The 19491-nt window shown below is 41.8% G+C and overlaps 1 protein-coding gene and 1 pseudogene across 1 annotated transcript in view; both read left to right on the top strand.

Annotated features, from left to right (window-relative positions):
• The window catches only part of CHAT (choline O-acetyltransferase), a 52879-nt gene extending 40599 nt beyond the window's left edge, over window positions 1-12280 (top strand). The window contains 4 exon segments of the mRNA XM_072804754.1: window positions 331-472; window positions 619-681; window positions 7347-7484; window positions 9230-12280. Coding sequence (XP_072660855.1) covers window positions 331-472; window positions 619-681; window positions 7347-7484; window positions 9230-9499 — 613 coding nt within the window. The 3' untranslated portion in view covers window positions 9500-12280.
• A 3046-nt stretch (window positions 12281-15326) lies between these two features.
• LOC140620616 (mitochondrial import inner membrane translocase subunit TIM14 pseudogene) lies at window positions 15327-15704 on the top strand (annotated as a pseudogene).
• The last annotated feature ends 3787 nt before the right edge of the window (window positions 15705-19491 follow it).

The raw sequence follows: 19491 nt of genomic DNA, 5'->3' as shown, positions 1-19491 counted from the left end.
GCTTTCAATCAAACACTCATCAGGTCTCAAAGAAAATTCTAGGTTTCCCACCAGACTGGGATTTTTTGAAAAGTTGCCAGTCACTTATTTATTTTATATCCACACAGTGTCAGGAGTATATGAAAGCATACATAGCTCTTCATATTACTGACTCCCTGACACTCATCTTTAGGAAATCTCCTCTAGAATTCTATTAACATTAAAATGAAATACTATGCCAAGTAGAGTCAGAACTGTAAAAATAAAGCCTGCAGAGGCTATTTTTCTTTCAGCGTTTATGGTTTCCTGAGACTGCAACACCATTTGCCATTCATCTTTCATCTTATGCAGGCTCCACAGGAGACTCGTGCCCACCTATGAGAGTGCATCCATCCGCCGATTCCAGGAGGGCCGTGTGGACAACATTCGATCCGCGACTCCAGAGGCACTGAGTTTTGTGAAAGCCATTACTGACCACAAAGCTGCTGTGCCCGTGAGTCCTGCTCCGCCTGAGGAGTCTCTAGGAGGCCAGCAAGGCAGCTGTGGGCTGCCTGTCAGCTGGACTCCGTGACAGCCAGTTCCTGTAGCTTGTTTGTCACTGAGTAGCTCCTTAAAGCCTTATTTCTGGTCTGTTGACAGGATTCAGAGAAGCTGCAGCTCCTAAAGGATGCCATCCGAGCCCAGACTGAGTACACAGTCATGGTGAGTGATGCAGTGCCTCTTCTTGGGGGAGCTCATGACTGTAGGCTGAGCCCAAAGCTGGATCTGCAGGCATAGGGCCATGGCACAGGACCCGGGTGGGAGCTGGGCCACCAACTAAACAGCAACTTAGCCAAAGCCATGTGTTTCAGAGTCTTTTTCTTATTTTTAGAAACTGGGTAACACAGCACTCATTTTTACATGGATTTTATAAGAATACAATGAATGGGGGCAGCCCCGGTGGTGCAGCGGTTTAGCGCCGCCTGCGGCCGAGGGTGTGATCCTGGAGACCCGGGATCGAGTCGCACGTCAGGCTCTCTGTATGGTGCCTGCTTCTCCCTCTGCCTGTCTCTGCCTCTCTCTCTCTCTCTCTGTCTCTATGAATAAATAAATAAAATCTTTTAAAAAAAAGAATACAATGAATGGTCTTTGAAAAGACAATAATGATAATAATAGCACCATATATGTATAGCACCTTACAGTTTATACAACAGGAGAAGTCAAATGTGAGGGATGGTGGCCAAGCCTGGCAAACTGTAGTGGTTTGTACACCTTTCATCTTTGCAGGTGAGGCAGTATTTATTGCCACCTAGGGCTTGTTTCGCTTTCTTATTTTTTTAATTTATATTGCTTATGAATAAAAATTCTTTGCTCAAGATTAATAGTGAAATCAAAATTTTATTTATTTTTACTTTTGTTTCTTTTTAGAGAGAGAGAGAGCAGAGGAGGAGGGGTAGAAGAAGAGGGAAAGAGAGGGAATCTTATGCAGGCTCCATGCCCAGCATAGAGCCCGGCACAGGGCTCAGTCTCACAACCCTGAGATCATGACCTAAGCTGAAATCAACAGTTAGAAGCCTAACCCACTGAGCCACTGAGGCAACCCAAAATCAAAATTTTAAAGGAAATGTTTTGTTTAGGGAAATAGTTTGTTTTCTAGCATGGCAGAGCCATAATTTCCATACAAACAACAGAGAATAAGCTACTACTTGGACTGGTGATCAGTATATTAATTGAAAATCATTCTGATATAGCCATTGAAGGATCACATAACCTATGAAAAGGGGTTGACTGGGATGCCTGGGTGGCTCAGCAGAATGATCCTGGGGTCCTGGGATTGAGTCCCGAATCGGGCTCTGTATGGGGAGCCTGCTTCTCCTTCTGCCTATGTCTCTGCCTCTCTCTGTGTCTCATGAATAAATAAATAAAATCTTTTAAAAAACAAAGAAAGAAAGAAAAGAAAAGAAAAGAAAAGAAGAAAAGAAAAGAAAAGAAAGAAAAGAAAAAAAGAAAAGAAAAGAAAAGAAAAGAAAAGAAAAGAAAAGAAAAGAAAAGAAAAGAAAAGGGGTTGACTGATTTTCACTCTATATACTTGAAAATAAGTACAATGCATTATCTGGGTTGTAGAACTAGCCAATGTAGACTTCTTTCCAATTCAGTTACCAGGTTCCTAATTCATCTGAAGAGTTAAGTGTTCATTCTGTTTGGGGAAAAAATCAAGCTCACTCTCATGTATTTTTGGCTTTCCTGCTTTATGCCAGACAAACACTGGGTTGTAGGAATTAAAGGTGAAGTCCATAAATCCTGTCCTTAGGGAATAACTGGGAGGAAAAGCCCTTAAATGATAAATTTCATCCCATGTGAAAAGAATTCTCAGGAAGTAGAAGAGAGCATAGAGGGGCAAGCTAGTTCCTCTGCTTGGGAAATCTAGGAAGACTTCCCAGAAGAAGTGGTACTTGATATGAGACTTGAAGGTTGAAGAGGTGCTTGTCAGGTGGACATAGAAGAGAAGAATGGCCCCAGAAGGGAACATTATGTGCAAAGGCAAAGAATCTTGAAAGCATAAGACACATTGGAGGAAAAGCAAGTAGTTCAGTGTGTGCAGCTTGCAAAGGACAGAGGAGCAGAGGAGTTTATGATATGGGATATTTCTGTCACAAGGTTTACTCTGGTGACCAGGTAGAAGAAAGAAAAGTTGGAGCAGGGACGGTCTGTCAACACTCAGTGACACTAATTAGGAACCTATGTAATATTTTGGTAGAGCTAAGGACTGACATAGACCAGGGGCAAGAGATTGAAGAGGAAGACACCAACTTCTGTTTAAACACAGTGGACATTAAAAAAAAAAAAAAAAAAAGAGGGATCCCTGGGTGGCGCAGCGGTTTGGCGCCTGCCTTTGGCCCAGGGCACGATCCTGGAGACCCGGGATCGAATCCCACGTCAGGCTCCCGGTGCATGGAGCCTGCTTCTCCCTCTGCCTATGTCTCTGCCTCTCTCTCTCTCTCTGGCTATCATAAATAAATAAAAATTAAAAAATTAAAAAATAAATAAACACAGTGGACACAAGGGTTTACTGTCACTCCCTCTGAAATGCTCAAAAATATCAGCGAAGGAGTTTTCTTAAGCCATGAATACACTAGGCAAAGAGAATGGGAAAAGAGGGAACAGCAAAATTTTAGAGTTGGAAAGTAGAAGAGATGACAAGTAACTTAGCAAACCAGAGGAAGCTGAAACCCAAGAAAATAGTAAGGGAGACCCAGGAGCCCAATGAATCGTACTGCAGAACCTCAGAATGGCTCAGTCATTGGAGGTACCCACCAAAAATACAAGTGCATATAGGGCTGAAGAGGATTGGTTGATGATCTATTTAAGAAGCAGTTAGAACCTCAGCTCCTTTCTACTACCCCATGCAGCCAGGCCCACTACCTTCCTCTTTCTCAATGGTAGGCTAGAAGCTCTGGAAAAGTTGAAGACAGAGGACTCTAGATTTGGGAACACCAGCTTGAGCTCAGGGAAAGTTAATCAAACTAAACAGGGTGATTAATCAAAGTCTACATATTCAGCTCCAGGTATACCAGGAAGCACTTTTATTACCACCTCTCCCCAAACATGAGGTTAGAGGATTTCTCAGTGGTGAGACTAACCAGGCCAAGAGAACAAAGTCACAGACACTGATAGTTAGGGTGCCCAATGAAACAGCCTGGCTGGCTCACCTCCCAGTAAAGTCTACCAGATGGCAAACACAGGCTTACACATGTATCTTCTAATCATCCTTCTTGTGCTTTATTCTGAGATATAAACAAATAGCCAAAAATCATCAGACATTGAGGAGATCTGCTAATATAAAACATGGAAACCAGTACAAACATTTCTGTGTAATTTTTAAAATTTTGTTTAATTTTTAAAAATAATTTAAGAAAAAAACTAAAACTAAAACTAAAAATAATTTAAGAGAAGCTTCAAGGAAATTAAAACAAGGCAGGAAGCAGGAGAACATTTTTAAAAACTATAATTGAGATCCTCTGAAGGATAATGAACTTGTTGCATTCATTAATAAGGACATGAAAATAAAAAAATCTTTCTGGAGGAAATAAAAATAACTTTGGGGAGAAATACAGTAGAAAAAAATGCAATGGGGGCATTGGGAGATAAAAATGAAATAATCTTCCCAAAATATCAACAAAACAAAGAAATGAAATACAGGACAGGAAAAAAGGCTCAGTACTGGAGGATCAAAACCCCAGTAATAAATGTCCAGGAAGAAAAAATGGGCGAAGAGAGAAACAACAAAATAATTCAGGAAAATTTCTCAGAATTGGCAAGACATGAGCTTGAGTCTCATTGAGAGTCTCAAGACATTGAGAAACTCTGCCATGTACCTTGCATAATAGATTAAAATATTCATACCAAGGAAATTTCACAACACAAAGGTCAAAGAGAAGATCCTAAAATCTCTCAGAAAAAAATCAAGGTCAAAGATCAGGAATAACAGTGTAACTGACTTGATGGGATGAGCACTGGGTGTTATGCTATATGTTGGCTAATCGAACTCCAATAAAAAATATACTAAATAAATAAATAAATAAATAAATAAATAAATAAAAGTGTAACTGGACTTCTCAGCAGCATCAGTGGAAGGTGGAAGATAATGGAGTAATGTCTTCAAACTCTGAGGCTAAGTGATTTTTAATGCATATTCTATACCCAGCTAAACTATAATCAGCTTTGAAGACAGAAGAAAGTTTCAGACAGACAAGTTCTCAAAAGTTTTACTTATTAAGCGTTCTTTCTTGTAAAACTATTGGAATATAGACCTAAAGTAAGAGATAAAATATAAAAGAAATCATGGGCTCCAAAAATCAGAAGGTTCAACACAAGAAAGAGAGAAAGAGGATGAAAGTAAAGGGAGATCCCAAGTTGACATTTGTTCAGCAGACATAGGGACCATAGAGAAGCAAGAAGTGAGAGGTGGGATGAAATTGATAAGCTATCTGATTTATTTGAATGTATTAAGAAAAGTTTTACACTTCTGACTGACAGCTTAGGAACCAATTAGTTATAGATACATAGAAAGCTAAGCAAGTGAGGGAAATCATAATTTAATCATTTAAAAATTGTCAATTCCAAGGAAAACCAAAGATGAGTAAGAAAGGAAATCTAATCATAATACACCATGAGACTCCCCTGTGAATACTTGCATAATTATAATCATGTCAACACTGAATACCGATCAAACAATGAAGAGTTAAATGTAATTCTATTGAGAGAATGGGAGAATGGAAGAATATTTGGGGAGCAAGAGTATAAAAGAGGCAGAGTTTCATCTTCTATAACAAGAAGATATAGATAAAGCTGGAAAATGTAGTGATGGCAGCCTAAGACTGTTACTTAGAACTAAGAAAATTAAATAGCTAAAAATGGTTGCCTCTGTGGAGTAGGAATCAGACCTGGCAAATTGACAGAATTCTTTAGCTTCTTTGGGGTTTTAAACTATATAAATATATAATTTTGGTAATAATTTAAATGCTTATGAAAGATTTAGAAAAATATCTTGTAAAGCCCTAGGGTTCGACTGTATTAACAATTTTAAGTTGACGAGAACAGCTAAATAAAAGAGATGGGGGTGGAAAGGGCAGGGCTATAAAAATGCTTTGTGCTGAGTCTGGTGCCTGGTTGGCTGAGTCTGGTGCCTGGTTGGCTGAGTGGAGTAAGGGACAGGGGAAAGAAGCAAGGAAAGCTTTTGCTCTCTGACAGCTATATTTGGTTGTGGTAGTGGGAGAAGGACATCCCAGTGAAGAAGCAAGTGTGTTTCAGAGACTCCATCACAGATTCTCACAGCACCTTATGCTTTTCCTTCATGACACCCTCCACCCCCAGCACCCAGAAGCATTGGGCACATAGTGTGATGCTCAAGTAAGATTCCCTGAATGAATGAAGGACTGAACGATGAATCATTTTACTCATTACTACTCATGGCCTTAATCCAAACAATCTGTTAAATCAACCCCAGTTGCTACAGCGAGCTCCAGGTGGGGAAGGCAGGGAGATGGCTGCTGCACAGAGCAGCTGCTTCTATAGATCTACACAAATCAGCAATTAAGCAGAGGTCACCAGAGAAATTAGAAGTCCACTCACTTTGTAGACAGATTCTGAGTTCATCCCCCCTGTCCTAACAGGGCACGTCTAAAAGTGAGCTGTGGTTGTATAACATGGCTTTTCAGCCTATAATTAAGTGCATCTGAAGAGACTGGGGCCTCTGAATCATCTTTATGCATTCATTCTCCACTGAAAAAGAACAGCTGTCAAATCCCAAAACGTGCCTTGTAAACTTGAACAACGTTCATCGTGATGAAGGCTTCCTCCTAAGTGGGGCTTTAACAGCTTAAGTGGCCACCTTACATAACTGTGAACCTCCCAAGATTTACAATTACCCTGATGTGGAACAGAGATTACGACTGTAGACCAGAGGTAGTCAAATCTCCATCAGCTCCCAAAACTGCCCCAAATAAACATGTAATCCAAGCAAAACCAATTTGTGTGTACACATGCAGCCTCAAGTGGGAAAGAAATGAAATGAGTACCATGGCCCCACTGCCCAACTTCCAGCCACACCACCACCTCTGAGCTCCACCCACATATTCATTCTGGAGTCTCCACTGCTATTATCTTATCCTTTGATAAGTGTTCAAGTAGCTTGTGATAAAAAGAAAAAAATCTTTATTCATTCAATAAGCTTTCCCCTTGCAAACATCAGCAGAGCCTCTGCTGAAATGTCTAGTTCCTGTCTCAGAATGATTACTTTGATTGTAAATCCAGTTTAGTTGAACTGATTTTGAGCCCATGAAATAGGAACCAAGATTTAGGAACAGACCTTAATGTTCTCTATCCCTCATTCCTTGGACTCCTGCTGGAGGATTAAGTGTTGGTTGTGGTAAGAGTGCCCAGGGACAGCCTGAGCAGCCCTCTCCTTGCTTCACCAGGGCCCACACTCATCTTCCTCCCCAGACTCCTCCTCTACCTAACAAGTAAGTAGGGGTGCCCACCCCACCCCTTCCATGTGAGTGGTCATACGCAGTGTATGGTCAGCAATGACCGTGCGGGGGTTGAGAGGCAGGGGATACTGAGACTCATAGACCTTTAACTCAGGCATGCTCATTTTAGAACCCAGCCTGCTCTGGATTTGCCTTGTGCACATAGGAAGGGTCTGAGTAGTAGAGTGGTCAGTCCTGGGCGGCCACTCACACATATTATCTGCAGCAAGCACTGGGTAAGTGCAAGCTGTGGCCCTAGCAGTAGCTATTAGCATTGTGGACTAGAGAAGGGGTGGGGGCAAGGGAAGAGGGCACAGGAGCCTCTGTCTCATTTCCTGTCCTTTGTCCCCAACTACCCAGGCCATAACAGGGATGGCCATCGACAACCACTTGCTGGCGCTGCGGGAGCTGGCCCGGGACACATGCAAGGAGTTGCCTGAGATGTTCACAGATGAAACATACCTGATGAGCAACCGGTTCATCCTCTCAACCAGCCAGGTACAGCCCTACTGCAGCTGTCACCCAAGGGGCCACTTAGTGCAACCAGTGGCCTTTCTAAAAGACCGTTTAGCATAAGTCAGTGACTACAGCCCACTGGCTGGAGGCAGGCAAGTCCCAGCTCTGCTTCTCACAAGCTGCGTTACCTTTGGTAAAATGACCTAAGTGACCTAAATGCTCAGAGTGCTGGTTTCCCAACCATTTAAATGGGTGTAATCACGGATGCCACCTTAATAGAGGTGGACTGGATGGGAACGGGTGTCCTAACTATTGTACTACCTTTCTGTTACTTGAGGGGTGGTGTTCCACCATGATGGCCACAGGCTCAGAAGCCCAACAGGTCTAGAGTGAAGTCGTGGCTCAACTAAAGTGACAATTTGAGTAGAAAGCCTAGCCCAGTACCTGGCATGGACAGGACTCTCCAAACAGGTCATGGTCATTATTGTGAAGGGCTGCACCACCAACGGCAGGTGGATTAGCTGCCAGCCCCACGGTCTCCTAAACAATGCTACAGGCCCATCCTGTGGGAGGACCATTGTGACAAAGAATAAAATCCACCAGAGAAGGGCAGGCAGTTTAGGAAAGAACCCTCGAACATCAGCTCCCTAAAGCTTCATCTGCTAAAGGATGAACCTGGGCAATGAGAAGGATTGATAAAAGCCCACTCAGTGATTTGATTTTGACATCACGGCAGCGAGCTCACAGAAGCGAATAAACGAGAACAGTACACACAATATAAATTCTTCAGGAAACCATCCATGGGCAAAAAGTGCTTTGGAACGGTTTTACAGCCTTCAGCTATCGCACGGCAAATTTATCTGACAAAGAGGTGACTCTATTAGCAAGACTAATGGTTTGTTCTGCCCCATTAAAATGGCCAGTGTCAGTTCTGAAGGCCCGACTACACAGTGCCCTGGTGTAAAAACAAGCTCCACCCTGCAACCACCCAAGAATGTGTTCTATTTTTCCCCCTAAGACTCGTTAATAAGATTAGCCGGTATGGTAGTTTGGTGTTTGTTTGTTTGTTTGTTTGTTTTCTTTCTCCCACCTGGAAATGAACATATTTATGGCTTGAATGCCATCCGAGACATATTTCCCTGATTTGTGATCCTGATTACAAAATTTCAGCTCTCTGAATTCAAAATGTATTAGGTGCATAACTAAAACTCCAGTTGATGGCAATCCCTGAAATGCCCAACGCTGGGTAATTGTGCATGGCCAGGCTGTGGGGAGAAAATCAGACCAGCCAGGCAATACTGACAGTAATTAAGGATGTGGGGAAAATCGACAGAGAAGACAGGCCAGATTTCCTTCTGTTCATAAATTACTCCCTCTGGGAAGCCATCCAACCGTTGGGTGCCACCAGGGTGCCATTGAGTAAATTACCTTGATTGCCTCGATGCCTCCAACAGCCCCCAGGTGAAGGAGAGACTCAGCCTGAGACCCAGCACAGGTCACTCTGGGAGATTCTAACCCCACATGTAGAGCAGTTTTCCCACCAGGGAGTGGCTTATGGACCCTCTTCTTATGATATTGTGCAGTTAGTTGGGTTTGTTATTATGACTCTGGCTATGACCATCCATGCTGAAGTAATTGGTTCATTTGGTTCAGTCAAATGCCCAGGTGGAAAATAGAGATGTAAATATCCCATTGAGGCCTCAGGGTCATTGAAAATGCCCTGTATTCTAGCAAGTTCACAGGTTACGTTTCAGAACCAGCAGCTTCTGACCTGTCCTCTCCTCCAGGTGCCCACAACCATGGAGATGTTTTGCTGCTATGGTCCTGTGGTACCCAACGGGTACGGTGCCTGTTACAACCCCCAGCCAGAGAGCATCCTTTTCTGCATCTCCAGTTTTCATGGCTGCAAAGACACCTCTTCTACCAAGTTTGCAAAAGCAGTGGAAGAAAGCCTCATTGAAATGAGGGACCTCTGCAGTCTGCCACAGTCTACAGTGGGCAAGCCACTGGCAACAAAAGAAAAAGCTACGAGGCCCATCCAGGGGCACCAACCTTGACTCCTGCCATGATGTTTCATTTCCCCAAACCCAATATTCTTCAGCTGCTAGACCCTACCAAACCCCTGCTCCCAACCCTCTCCCTAGCTTTTGGTAGCTCCCCTGTCCTCAGGGCCCAACACAGAGACCACACTGAGGCATCACGCAAAGCAGGAGTCTTGGGAGGAAAGTGTCCCTCATTAGACATTGAGACTATCCTTATTTGTCACACTGTCCTTTGGCCTGTGTACTGGGAAATAGACCAGCCTGGCTCTGAGGCAACCTTGGTGAGATGGGGAAGTCTACACCACCTTCCCTCCATAGCCTCAGAAGCTTAATGGTGGTGTTTTCTTCTCTAGCAAGAACTGAGGGTCCAGGTGATGTTTTGCCCAAAAAAAGAATGAGTCACCCTATTACATTCAATGTACCAATGTACCTACATGAATCATGAAGAAAGAGGTTAACTCAGGTCATTACCTCTTTTCTCTTGTGGAGGAGTAGGGAGTATTGTTTTCAGATTCAAAGCAGTGCAATCATGGCATTCAGGGTGGCCTGCAGTGAGCCATATAGTGCTGTAAACACCCCATCCCCTATACACACACACACACACACACACACACACACACACACAGAGTTAATTTAAAATATAGTGACCCAGGCCCCAGAACGCATTTCTCCTTTCGTCTCCCAGGGGCAGCCTTCCATTGAGTTCGGAAAGTCTTGTCCTGCTATTCTGATAGGGGGGAAAGACTCATCCGCCATTACACTGGAGTAGTGCTGCTCTGCTTCGCTGGGGCCACCAGCAAGTCCTGGATGAGTAAACAGCACAATGCCTGCCAAGCAGCAGAGATGGAGGAAGGAGCAGTCTGCTTCCCCAAGAATCCTGCCACTCACATTTTTCCTGGTTGCTTCACCACTCCCCTTCACAGGAATCATACCCTTACAGGTGATCTGATTTCTAGAGGAGAAGAGAGAGGGTTGCTTTGGGGATTTTCTGTTGCTGTTTATTTGTTTTGTCTTATTCATTCTTAAGGGAGGCTTTAAAAAAAAAAACACTGTGACATTAACTTCAGAAAACGATCTCAGTGGCCCAAGCATCCACCTGCAGACAGCTGGGCTCCTTTATGTGGAGGATGTTATCTAGGGATTCTAACCAAATCTCACATGGAGGAACACAGAGCAGGGCTCTCCCTGGCCTGGCAGTGGGTGGGTAGGTAGGGTGCAGTTATGGAGCAGTTTGAAGAGACCGCTGGAGGGGAGCAGGGCCAGTAGGAGAGAAAGACTATGTCCAGAGTCAGCCTTGAGAGGCAGATCATGCACAGAGCCAAAGTTAAGTTTGTCCTGAGAGGCTGTGATCATCCAGGACATATGAGAGGCACTCCCCATTGCAAAATATTTTTATGGTAAATCTAAAAAGTCAAGGAAGTCAGAAAGCAACCAGAAAATCAAAACTGCAAATAGCTGAGGCAGTCTGTCTCTGTCCAGAGGAGGTACAGAGCTTGGCTCTCACCACACTGAGTTCTGCTGTGCAACCTACTGGGGGTTCCTGAAAAAGCCCCCTCGCCCCATTTTCACTGTGCTCTGCAGCACTCTAAGCACTGCACTCTGGCCCAGGGACCCTGCACATGTCCCTTTGGGCCACTGAGTAAGCTTTCTGCACTTTGACCTGTATTGAAGGCAGGGCTGAGATGGGGGCAGCTGGCATTATGACCTTTGCTCAACTCTTCGAAAACACAAACAACCCCAAGCAGTCAATTTTTTGAGCCCTGGTTTTAGATTGAGGATCCCTATTGGATGATCTGGAAGATTTTGGCACTGTCTGTAGGTCCATAGTTCTTCCACAGACATCCACCTTCCTGCTCTCCTTGGGAAGTTGCAGACCAAGAATCCTAGGAATATCTGCGGAACTACTGTCCACCTGCTGTAAGTTGACCCAAAGCCACTTGTCTGTTCTCACCAAATGGCCACAGTACAGATCTGAGTTCTCTTCTGGTTCCCTCCATGGATTTGAGGGCAGGCAGAGAGATCTCTGATTTGGGGGTCAGGCAACCCCATGGATCTTAACCAAGAGACTTAAATGCCCAGAGACTCAATTCCCTCTGTCATCAGATGGAGACAAGAATGTTCCAAACTTGCAAGGCTTTGAGGATTGTAGAGCACATGTGTAAGGGGCCTTGCGCAAGCAAGTGGGCATTCATGTTCACTGTCAGGAAGATGTTACCCCAGTGGGCACTGTTTGGATGAATTTGTTTCAGACTTTTTACACTGATTTGAAAGAACCAAACACATCTATCATTCTCTGAGCATAGGGAAAGGAAACTGACTCTGTATATTCAGATATCAACCATACACTGCGAGGGCTTCAAGAAGTGTAGGATTGTGGACATTTGGCAGGAGGGAACACCTCCTCTTTCTGAGGAAGAATCTGGAAGCTGGTCTTCCCCCTCCAAGAACAGGTGAATGCACTGAGTCTTTATGCAAAGGCAATGCTAAGCCATGGCCATGGGCATCCCTCTGGGGGATCCTGGTAATAGATATTGTTCCAAGTGTCCCCAAAGAGATGGAAAATGATATCTGAAGAGAGTCACACTGGGGTTGTGATGCATAATAAAAATGCTTGTGGCCACCTTACAATACTGCTAAGTTGCCAAAATATACAAAGTTGACATTTTAGTTCTATTTTTATAAAATTATTCTAGATTTATGGCAATATATACATGTGTATTTATAGCCTTTCAATTTTAAGTTATAGTTCTTTGTGCTTTAAAGAAATATATGTATGACTAAAGAACCGTAAATTGAAAGCACTATATTCAAAATATTTCAAGACTGTAAATCTGTATTCAATAAAAAGTAATGCCAAGAAAGATGGTGTTAGCCATTGTTTCTACCCAGAAATGCTATAGATTTTGTGAATTCTGTGAACTGGGTCAACGATTCCTTTGGCATTGTCTGAGGTCTGTCAGCAGCAGTGATGGATGTGTGAAAGATACAGGGGCCAGGAGAGAAAGGGAGGAAGGAATGTAATCTCTCCTAGTGTGTGGCATGGGGAAAGAGTGAGGGGCAGAGAGGTTCACAGGCTGTTTGTGATCAGGTTGGCAGAGACCTGGGTGTAGAGATGGGTGTCTCCACTTAAACCTGCACAAACATGCACAGACAGAATGGAATGGAGGGAATAGCACCAGGCTCAGAGGTAGGATGCCTGAAGTATAAAACCAGTTCTTTTTTTTTTTTTTAAAGATTTATTTATTTATGAGAGAGAGAGAGAGAGGCAAGAGACACAGGCAGAGGGAGAAGCAGACTCCATGCAGGGAGCCCGACATGGGACTCGATCCCGGGACTCCAGGATCACACCCTGGGCCAAAGGCAGGCGCTAAACCGCTGAGCCACCCAGGGATACCCTATAAATCCAGTTCTATCTCTAACTTTGGGGATGTCACTTCACCTCTCTAGCCATATTTCTTCATCTGTAAAATGGTGATGTTGACATCAGCACTATCCACTTCCAGGGTTGTGATGAGATGACATAGATTGTCCTTGTTTGAAAACTTAGAAAATGATGTAAAAGTCTCTTACTGAAGACTCAGGTACATGGCACACAAGTTCCTTCACTCTGCACAGCCCAGAGATATATTCCAAGCTGCAAGATACATTCCTCTGCAGCCACAAAGATCCACAGAACCAGAACTGAGATTCCTCCAAAAAGAAGCCCAAATGCTTTCCAATCAGAGCCTAAAGGAACCTTAAAGTTGTATGAATTTTTGTAATTGGAATGCAGAAAAGGCAGTATCCAAAAAGATAATGGCTAAGAACATTCCAAGAGGAATGGTGGGATTAGGAAGGAACAGGATCCAAGTAATGTGGGTTTGCTCTTATTCATCATGTATATACATGTGGCCCTAAAATAACAAGATGAAGACAATATAGGATTCCAAACAGGCAAACCAGCCCCCAACATACAAAATAATGCAACACCCTCCTTGTCGTCTCCGGAGGTCCTGTAGGGTGGAATTTGGCATATTTAGCTAAAAATGCAGAAAAGAGTCCCTCCCAGGTTCACGAAAACAACCAAAAGTTCCCCAATTAATCCTAAGCAGTTCTCCTTGGTAGTGGGAGGGGGGGTGTAGAACCAGTGCCTTGAGTTCCCTTTATAAATTCAGCTGATCCTCCTCCTTTTATATTTCTTTTATATTTCTCTGAGTTTTCCTTCCAAAGAGGCCTTCTGAGTCTGCAGGATGAACGATATGCTATCCCTGGGAAAAGCTGGCCTCACATCACATAAGAGCCTTACTAAAAGCTGTTCTCCCTGTTTCCTAAAGACCAGCCCTTTCCTTGTTCTATTTCTACTGTTTCTCCCATCTCCTTGTGGGATTTCACTTCCTATTTCTGTCCCTCATCTGTCACTGGACCCCAGGGTTCTGTCCTTGACCTCTATTTCTTATATTAAGGAGCAGCAAAATGGGAGACTGAAATGATCAGAAGGGTTTCCTCCACCTATAGAAACATATGCACAGGGGCACCTGGGTAGCTCAGTGGTTGAGCTTCTGCCTTTGGCTTGGTCATAATCCCGAGTTCCTGGGATTGAGTCCCGCATGGGGCTTCCCACAGGGAGCCTGCTTCTCCCTCTGCCTGTGTCTCTGCCTCTTTCTCTGTGTCTCTCACGAATAAATGAATAAAATCTAAAACAAAACAAAACAAAACACATAAGCACAAAGAGAAAATTCTTTAAATATATAACCAAGGTCAAAGAAAGAAAATAAATCCTCACATTACAGAGAAAAGAATATCCAAAATCAAGCAGCAAACAGGAGCTAAAGGTATGTCAGACCAGACACAAACTCAGTGGCTGACCTCAGGGTTTACCACCCCTGCAAGTTGAGAGAACATGACCTCAGTCTACGCATGGTGGTAGATGCAGCTCAACTCTCTGCACAAAACCAGACCCTCATAGAGGTGTCCCAATCCTAAAAAGAGACTGGAAATACTCTTCCCATCAGCCCAGGGAAGTTTGGAAGAATAAATTTATAAATTTGTGCCATATGTAGATGTGGAATCTGGGTTTATACAACTTATTTGTAAAGCAAGAATTCTAAGCCAATGGTTTAAAAAAAAAATCAGTAAGATTCGAAGGGCCTCAGCAGAATCAAACAGAAAACCACCACTTTCCACAACCCTGGAAACACCAAACACCCAGAGAGGGAAAACACTCTATGGAAGATGAACCCATGGTCAAAAAATACAAGTAGCACAAGAAATGACTCACAGGTGTGTATTAAGTAAAGCAGCAGATAAGACAAATAGGAGAATCAATATCACAAAGGCTGGAGAGAATAGATGACTCATAGAGAAGCTGTAAAATTGATCATTATAACAAAATAAAAATACAGGGAAGATACATGTAAAAGTTCAGGAAGAAGAGATAATAGAGAATAGGGGGAGAGCATTATTCGGTGAGAAAATCATTAGGGATATTCCAGAATCAAAGAACTACATTATTCTAAAATTCTTGGGTCAAAAAAGAAATAATGCTGGAAATTTGGAAATTTAGATACACTTCAATCAGAATGATAATAAAGTTACCTGATATCAAAACCTCTGGGATAGAGCAAAACTGATGCTTTGAGGAAAAAATTTACCTTAAAATACATCAGAAAAGAAGATAGACTAAAAATTGATGAGGTAAGTATAACTTACGAAGCAAGTGAAAGAGTCCTATGGTAAACTCAAAAAAAGTAGAAAGAACAGTAAACTTGAAGAAAGTAATAAGACAAATATCAATGAAAGGGAAAATAAAACATAAGAGAGAAGCTAAACAAAAGAAACATGGGTTCTTTGACAGTGCACACGGTGGAGGCTGGGGAGCCGAGCCAGAGACATGGCCTGTACAGTGGTAGCAGTTGGATTGACTGTTGCTACTGCAGGATTTGCAGAGCATTATGTTTTGCAAGCCATAAAACAAATGGAGCCTCAAATAAAACAAGTTTTTCAAAATCTATCAAAATCTGCCTTCAGTGATGGCTATGATAGAGATGCATTTGAACCCAAAATGACAAAACAAGAAGCAGCATTGATACTAGACATAAGCCTTACAGCCAATAAAGGAAAAATAGAAGATGTTCATTGATGAATTATGCTTTTAAGTCACCCAGAAAAGGGAGGATCTCCTTATATAGCAGCCAAAATCACTGAAGCTAAAGATTTACCCAAAGGCCAAGCTAAAAAATGAAGTAAATGTGTGATGAATTTTAAGTTCTTGTTAGTTTATGTGTACAAGTGTCAGGTTTTTATAATAAAATGCCCCAAAGCTACAAATTTTAAAAATGATTTAGCACAGGCTAAAACAAAGCTTTGGTATAAGTTTCTTCTTTGAATTTGAGTATTTTTAAATCAGCTTATAGAATATTTAGAGATTTAACCCTCAGAAATAATGGATAAATACATATTATTTGAATAAAAATATTGTTCATTATTCATTTAGCAAATAATTTGTTACCTATTTCCAGGCAAAATATGACAGTCCCTGGCTTTCAAGGAGCCTCCAATCTAAGGGGATATTGATAAACTCATAACTAAAATGTAATGTGATAAATATATTTTTTTAAAGTTGGTTCTTTGAAAAAGAATAACAAAATAGACAAGCCTCTGGTAAAACCAATTTAAAAAAGAGAGAAATTCTGAAATAAATAGTATAATGAATAAAAAGTCGATACAACTACAGTAGACATTATAATGATAACCAGAGAATATATCAACTACTTCATAACAATAAATTTGAAAACTTAGATAAAAATTCTTAGGAAAATATAACTTACTAAAACTAATGAAAGAAGAAATAAAATTTCTGGACCGTCTTATAAATCTTAAATGAACTGAAGCACTAGTTTAAAATCTTCCCACTTAGGAAAGAACGAAGGGAGAGAATGTAAAATTTTGTAGACATACCCTTGAAAACATTCAAAGAAGTGGTGATTTCAATTGTGTATAAAAATCAACAAGGGGATATTCCCTCTTGCATATACTCCTTTATTTATTATTCTCTGAAGCTAGTATAACTTTAATATCCAAATCAGATTTGGAAATCCAAAATGAAAAACTTGGGACACCTGGGTGGCTCAGTGATTGAGTGTCTGCCTTTGGCTCAGGTCGTGATCCTGGGGTCCTGGGATCAAGTCCCATATCAGGCTCCCCACAAAGAGCCTACTTCTCCCTCTGCCTGTGTCTCTGCCTCTCTCTTTGTGTCTCTCATAAATAAACTAATAAAATCCTTAAAAAAAAAAAAAAAAAGATGGGATCCTGGGTGACGCAGAGGTTTGGCGCCTGCCTTTGGCCCAGGGCGTGATCCTGGAAACCCAGGATCGAATCCCACGTCGGGCTCCCGGTGCATGGAGCCTGCTTCTCCCTCTGCCTATGTCTCTGCCTCTCTCTCTCTCTCTCTCTGTGTAACTATCATAAATAAGTAAAAATTAAAAAAAAAAAAGAAAAACTAAAGATCCATTTTACTCATGCATAAATATCCAGAAATCCTAAATGAAACAGTAGCAAACAGATTCTAACAGTATATAAAAAACATAATACACCCACCACTAAGTCAGGTTTAACAGTAGCTAGTATTAATAGTAGTTTAATAGTAGAAGGTAACGAGCACTGTGATGTATGGAAATGATGAATCACTATATTGTACACCTGAAACTAATATGACACTGTATGTTAAGTAACTGAAATTAAAATAATAGCTTAAAAAAAAGAAAATAGCTAAATGTCATTTACTCATGAACAGCTTAAAGAATAAAAATATAGGACTGCTCTAAGAGATCATGAAAATGCATTAAGTAAAATTCAACAGTCATTCAGAATTTTTTTAAAAAACTCATTATAAAAGGAATTAGAAATCAGCTTGACATAGAACATCTGCATAAAACATGCACTATATACCATAACAGAAATCAATTAAAAAGATCAAAGTCACATATAAAATCAATATATAAAAGTCAATTTTATTCTATACACCAGTGGCAAACAATAAAATCACAATACAAAATACATGATTTATAATAGAACCTAGCAATAAATCTAGCAAAAGACATGAAGACCTATACACAGATAATTATAAACTGTATTGAAAGACACTGAAGAAGATCTAAATAAAGGAGAGGTTCTTCAAGGTCATGAATATGAAGGCCTCAGAAAGATGTTAATTTTCCCCAAAGTGATCTCTAGATTCAATCTCCAATCTTCAATCTGTGTCTCTGCCTCCCTCTCTCTGCCTCTCTCATGAGTAAATAAATAAAATCTTTTTTAAAAATCCTAAAAGAGCCAACTAGATCAATATCAGAGAAAGGATGAGAGTAAGTAAGCATAACACTGGCGATGCTTTTACTCTGGGGCTATCTAGTGATCTTGAATAAACAACCTAGAAGATAAGATGCAATTTTGAGTCTTTGCGGGGTTAGGCATACAAAAATGGGACTCCAGCACTACCCAGGGGGAGTCCTGGCAAGCCACCACCCTCTTTGGGGCTAGGAATGAGGATAAAATACAAATGAATCAACCTCCTCATAGACTGCAGCCCAGTTTCAAGCCATCTGGATGGCTCAGATAATCTCAATCCCTGAAACTGTATTAAGATAATCTATTAAAATAATCCTGGCTTGCTGGTGTTACCAGGAACTGGCAAGCAGTGGGACGGGGGGGGGGGGGTCTTCTATTGAGAAAGATAACATCACCCTTGGCCTCAAATTGTTCCTACAAAGAATTTTTTGTAAGGCAATGTCCATCCAGTACACAATTAAAATAAACCAAGAACTATAGACAAAATAAGCAGACACCAGCAGAAATAACAACAGAAAAAGACACATGGGGTCTCCAGATAGTGAATTCTCAAGCAGACTATAAAATAAGTATCTTTACTATGATCAAGAAGATAACCTCAAACCTAAAAACTCAGCAAGAAATCAAAAACTATAGAAGATGGCATGGCAGATTTGAAAAAGGATCAAACTAAAATTCTAGAATTAAAAAATTAATACCCGAAAAAAACCCAACCATATTGATGGCTTTAATAGCAGTTTAGACATGGCTACAGAGAAAATTATCAAACTAGATTACATGTAAAAACGAATGAATGTATGCACACATATATACATACAATGCAAAAGAAGAATGAAAAGAGGAAAAACACAGAAGAGACATAAAGAATATAGTCAGAAGGTCTAACACATATTTATCTGATGTCCCTGAAAAGTGAGAAAATACAACCAGAAGCAACATGTGAAGAGATAATGACTCACATTTTTCCAAAAACAGAAGGACTTAAATTCGTTTCATGAATCTCAGCAAATCCAAGGCAAGATAAATAAAAAGAAACCAATAGGGACTCGGTCTGCTCAGGTCCTGATGTCAGAGTTCTGAGATGGAGCCGAGGGTGGAGCCTGGCGTTGGGCTCCAAGCTAGCAAGGAGTTGGCTTCTCCCACTCCCTCTGGCACTCTTCCTGCTGGTCATGCTCTCTCAAATAAAAAAAGATTTTTCAAAAAAGTCTGTACACAGGCACCTTACAAGAGTTTCCGATCCATCCTACACCTGTGGCTTACCTGGGAAGGTTACGCGGCCCCTCTGATCCACAGTTTTGTAAATACAAAGTACTAAATACAACCTCCTTCATAAGGATGGTAAAATAATGAAATGAGATAATACATGGAAAGTATTCAGCATGTCATCTGATACATAATTTCTGTAACCGGCTATAAATGTTGGCTATTGTTATCTATCATTGATACTTGCCCTACCGGGCAGAAATGTCCTGTTTACCTGACTGTGAGGGTGAGAAAGCAAGTCGCCTCCGACTACCACCACCCGTTTCTTGCACTTGGTAGTGGTGGCAGTACAGGTACCCGGGAAGGGACCTCCCTGCGCTCAGCAGGGGACAAGGCTCCTCAAGCCCCACCCCTTCCCGCCCTGGCCCCGCCCACCCCGCGGGGCTGCACCCACTCCCAAGGGCCTGTCGCCGGTTGCCAGG

This window comes from Canis lupus, chromosome 29, assembly GCF_048164855.1.
Source record: "Canis lupus baileyi chromosome 29, mCanLup2.hap1, whole genome shotgun sequence".
Classification (NCBI taxonomy): Eukaryota; Metazoa; Chordata; class Mammalia; order Carnivora; family Canidae; genus Canis; species Canis lupus.
Note: the sequence above shows the minus strand (reverse complement) of the source record. Positions and strands in the feature narration are given on the sequence as shown.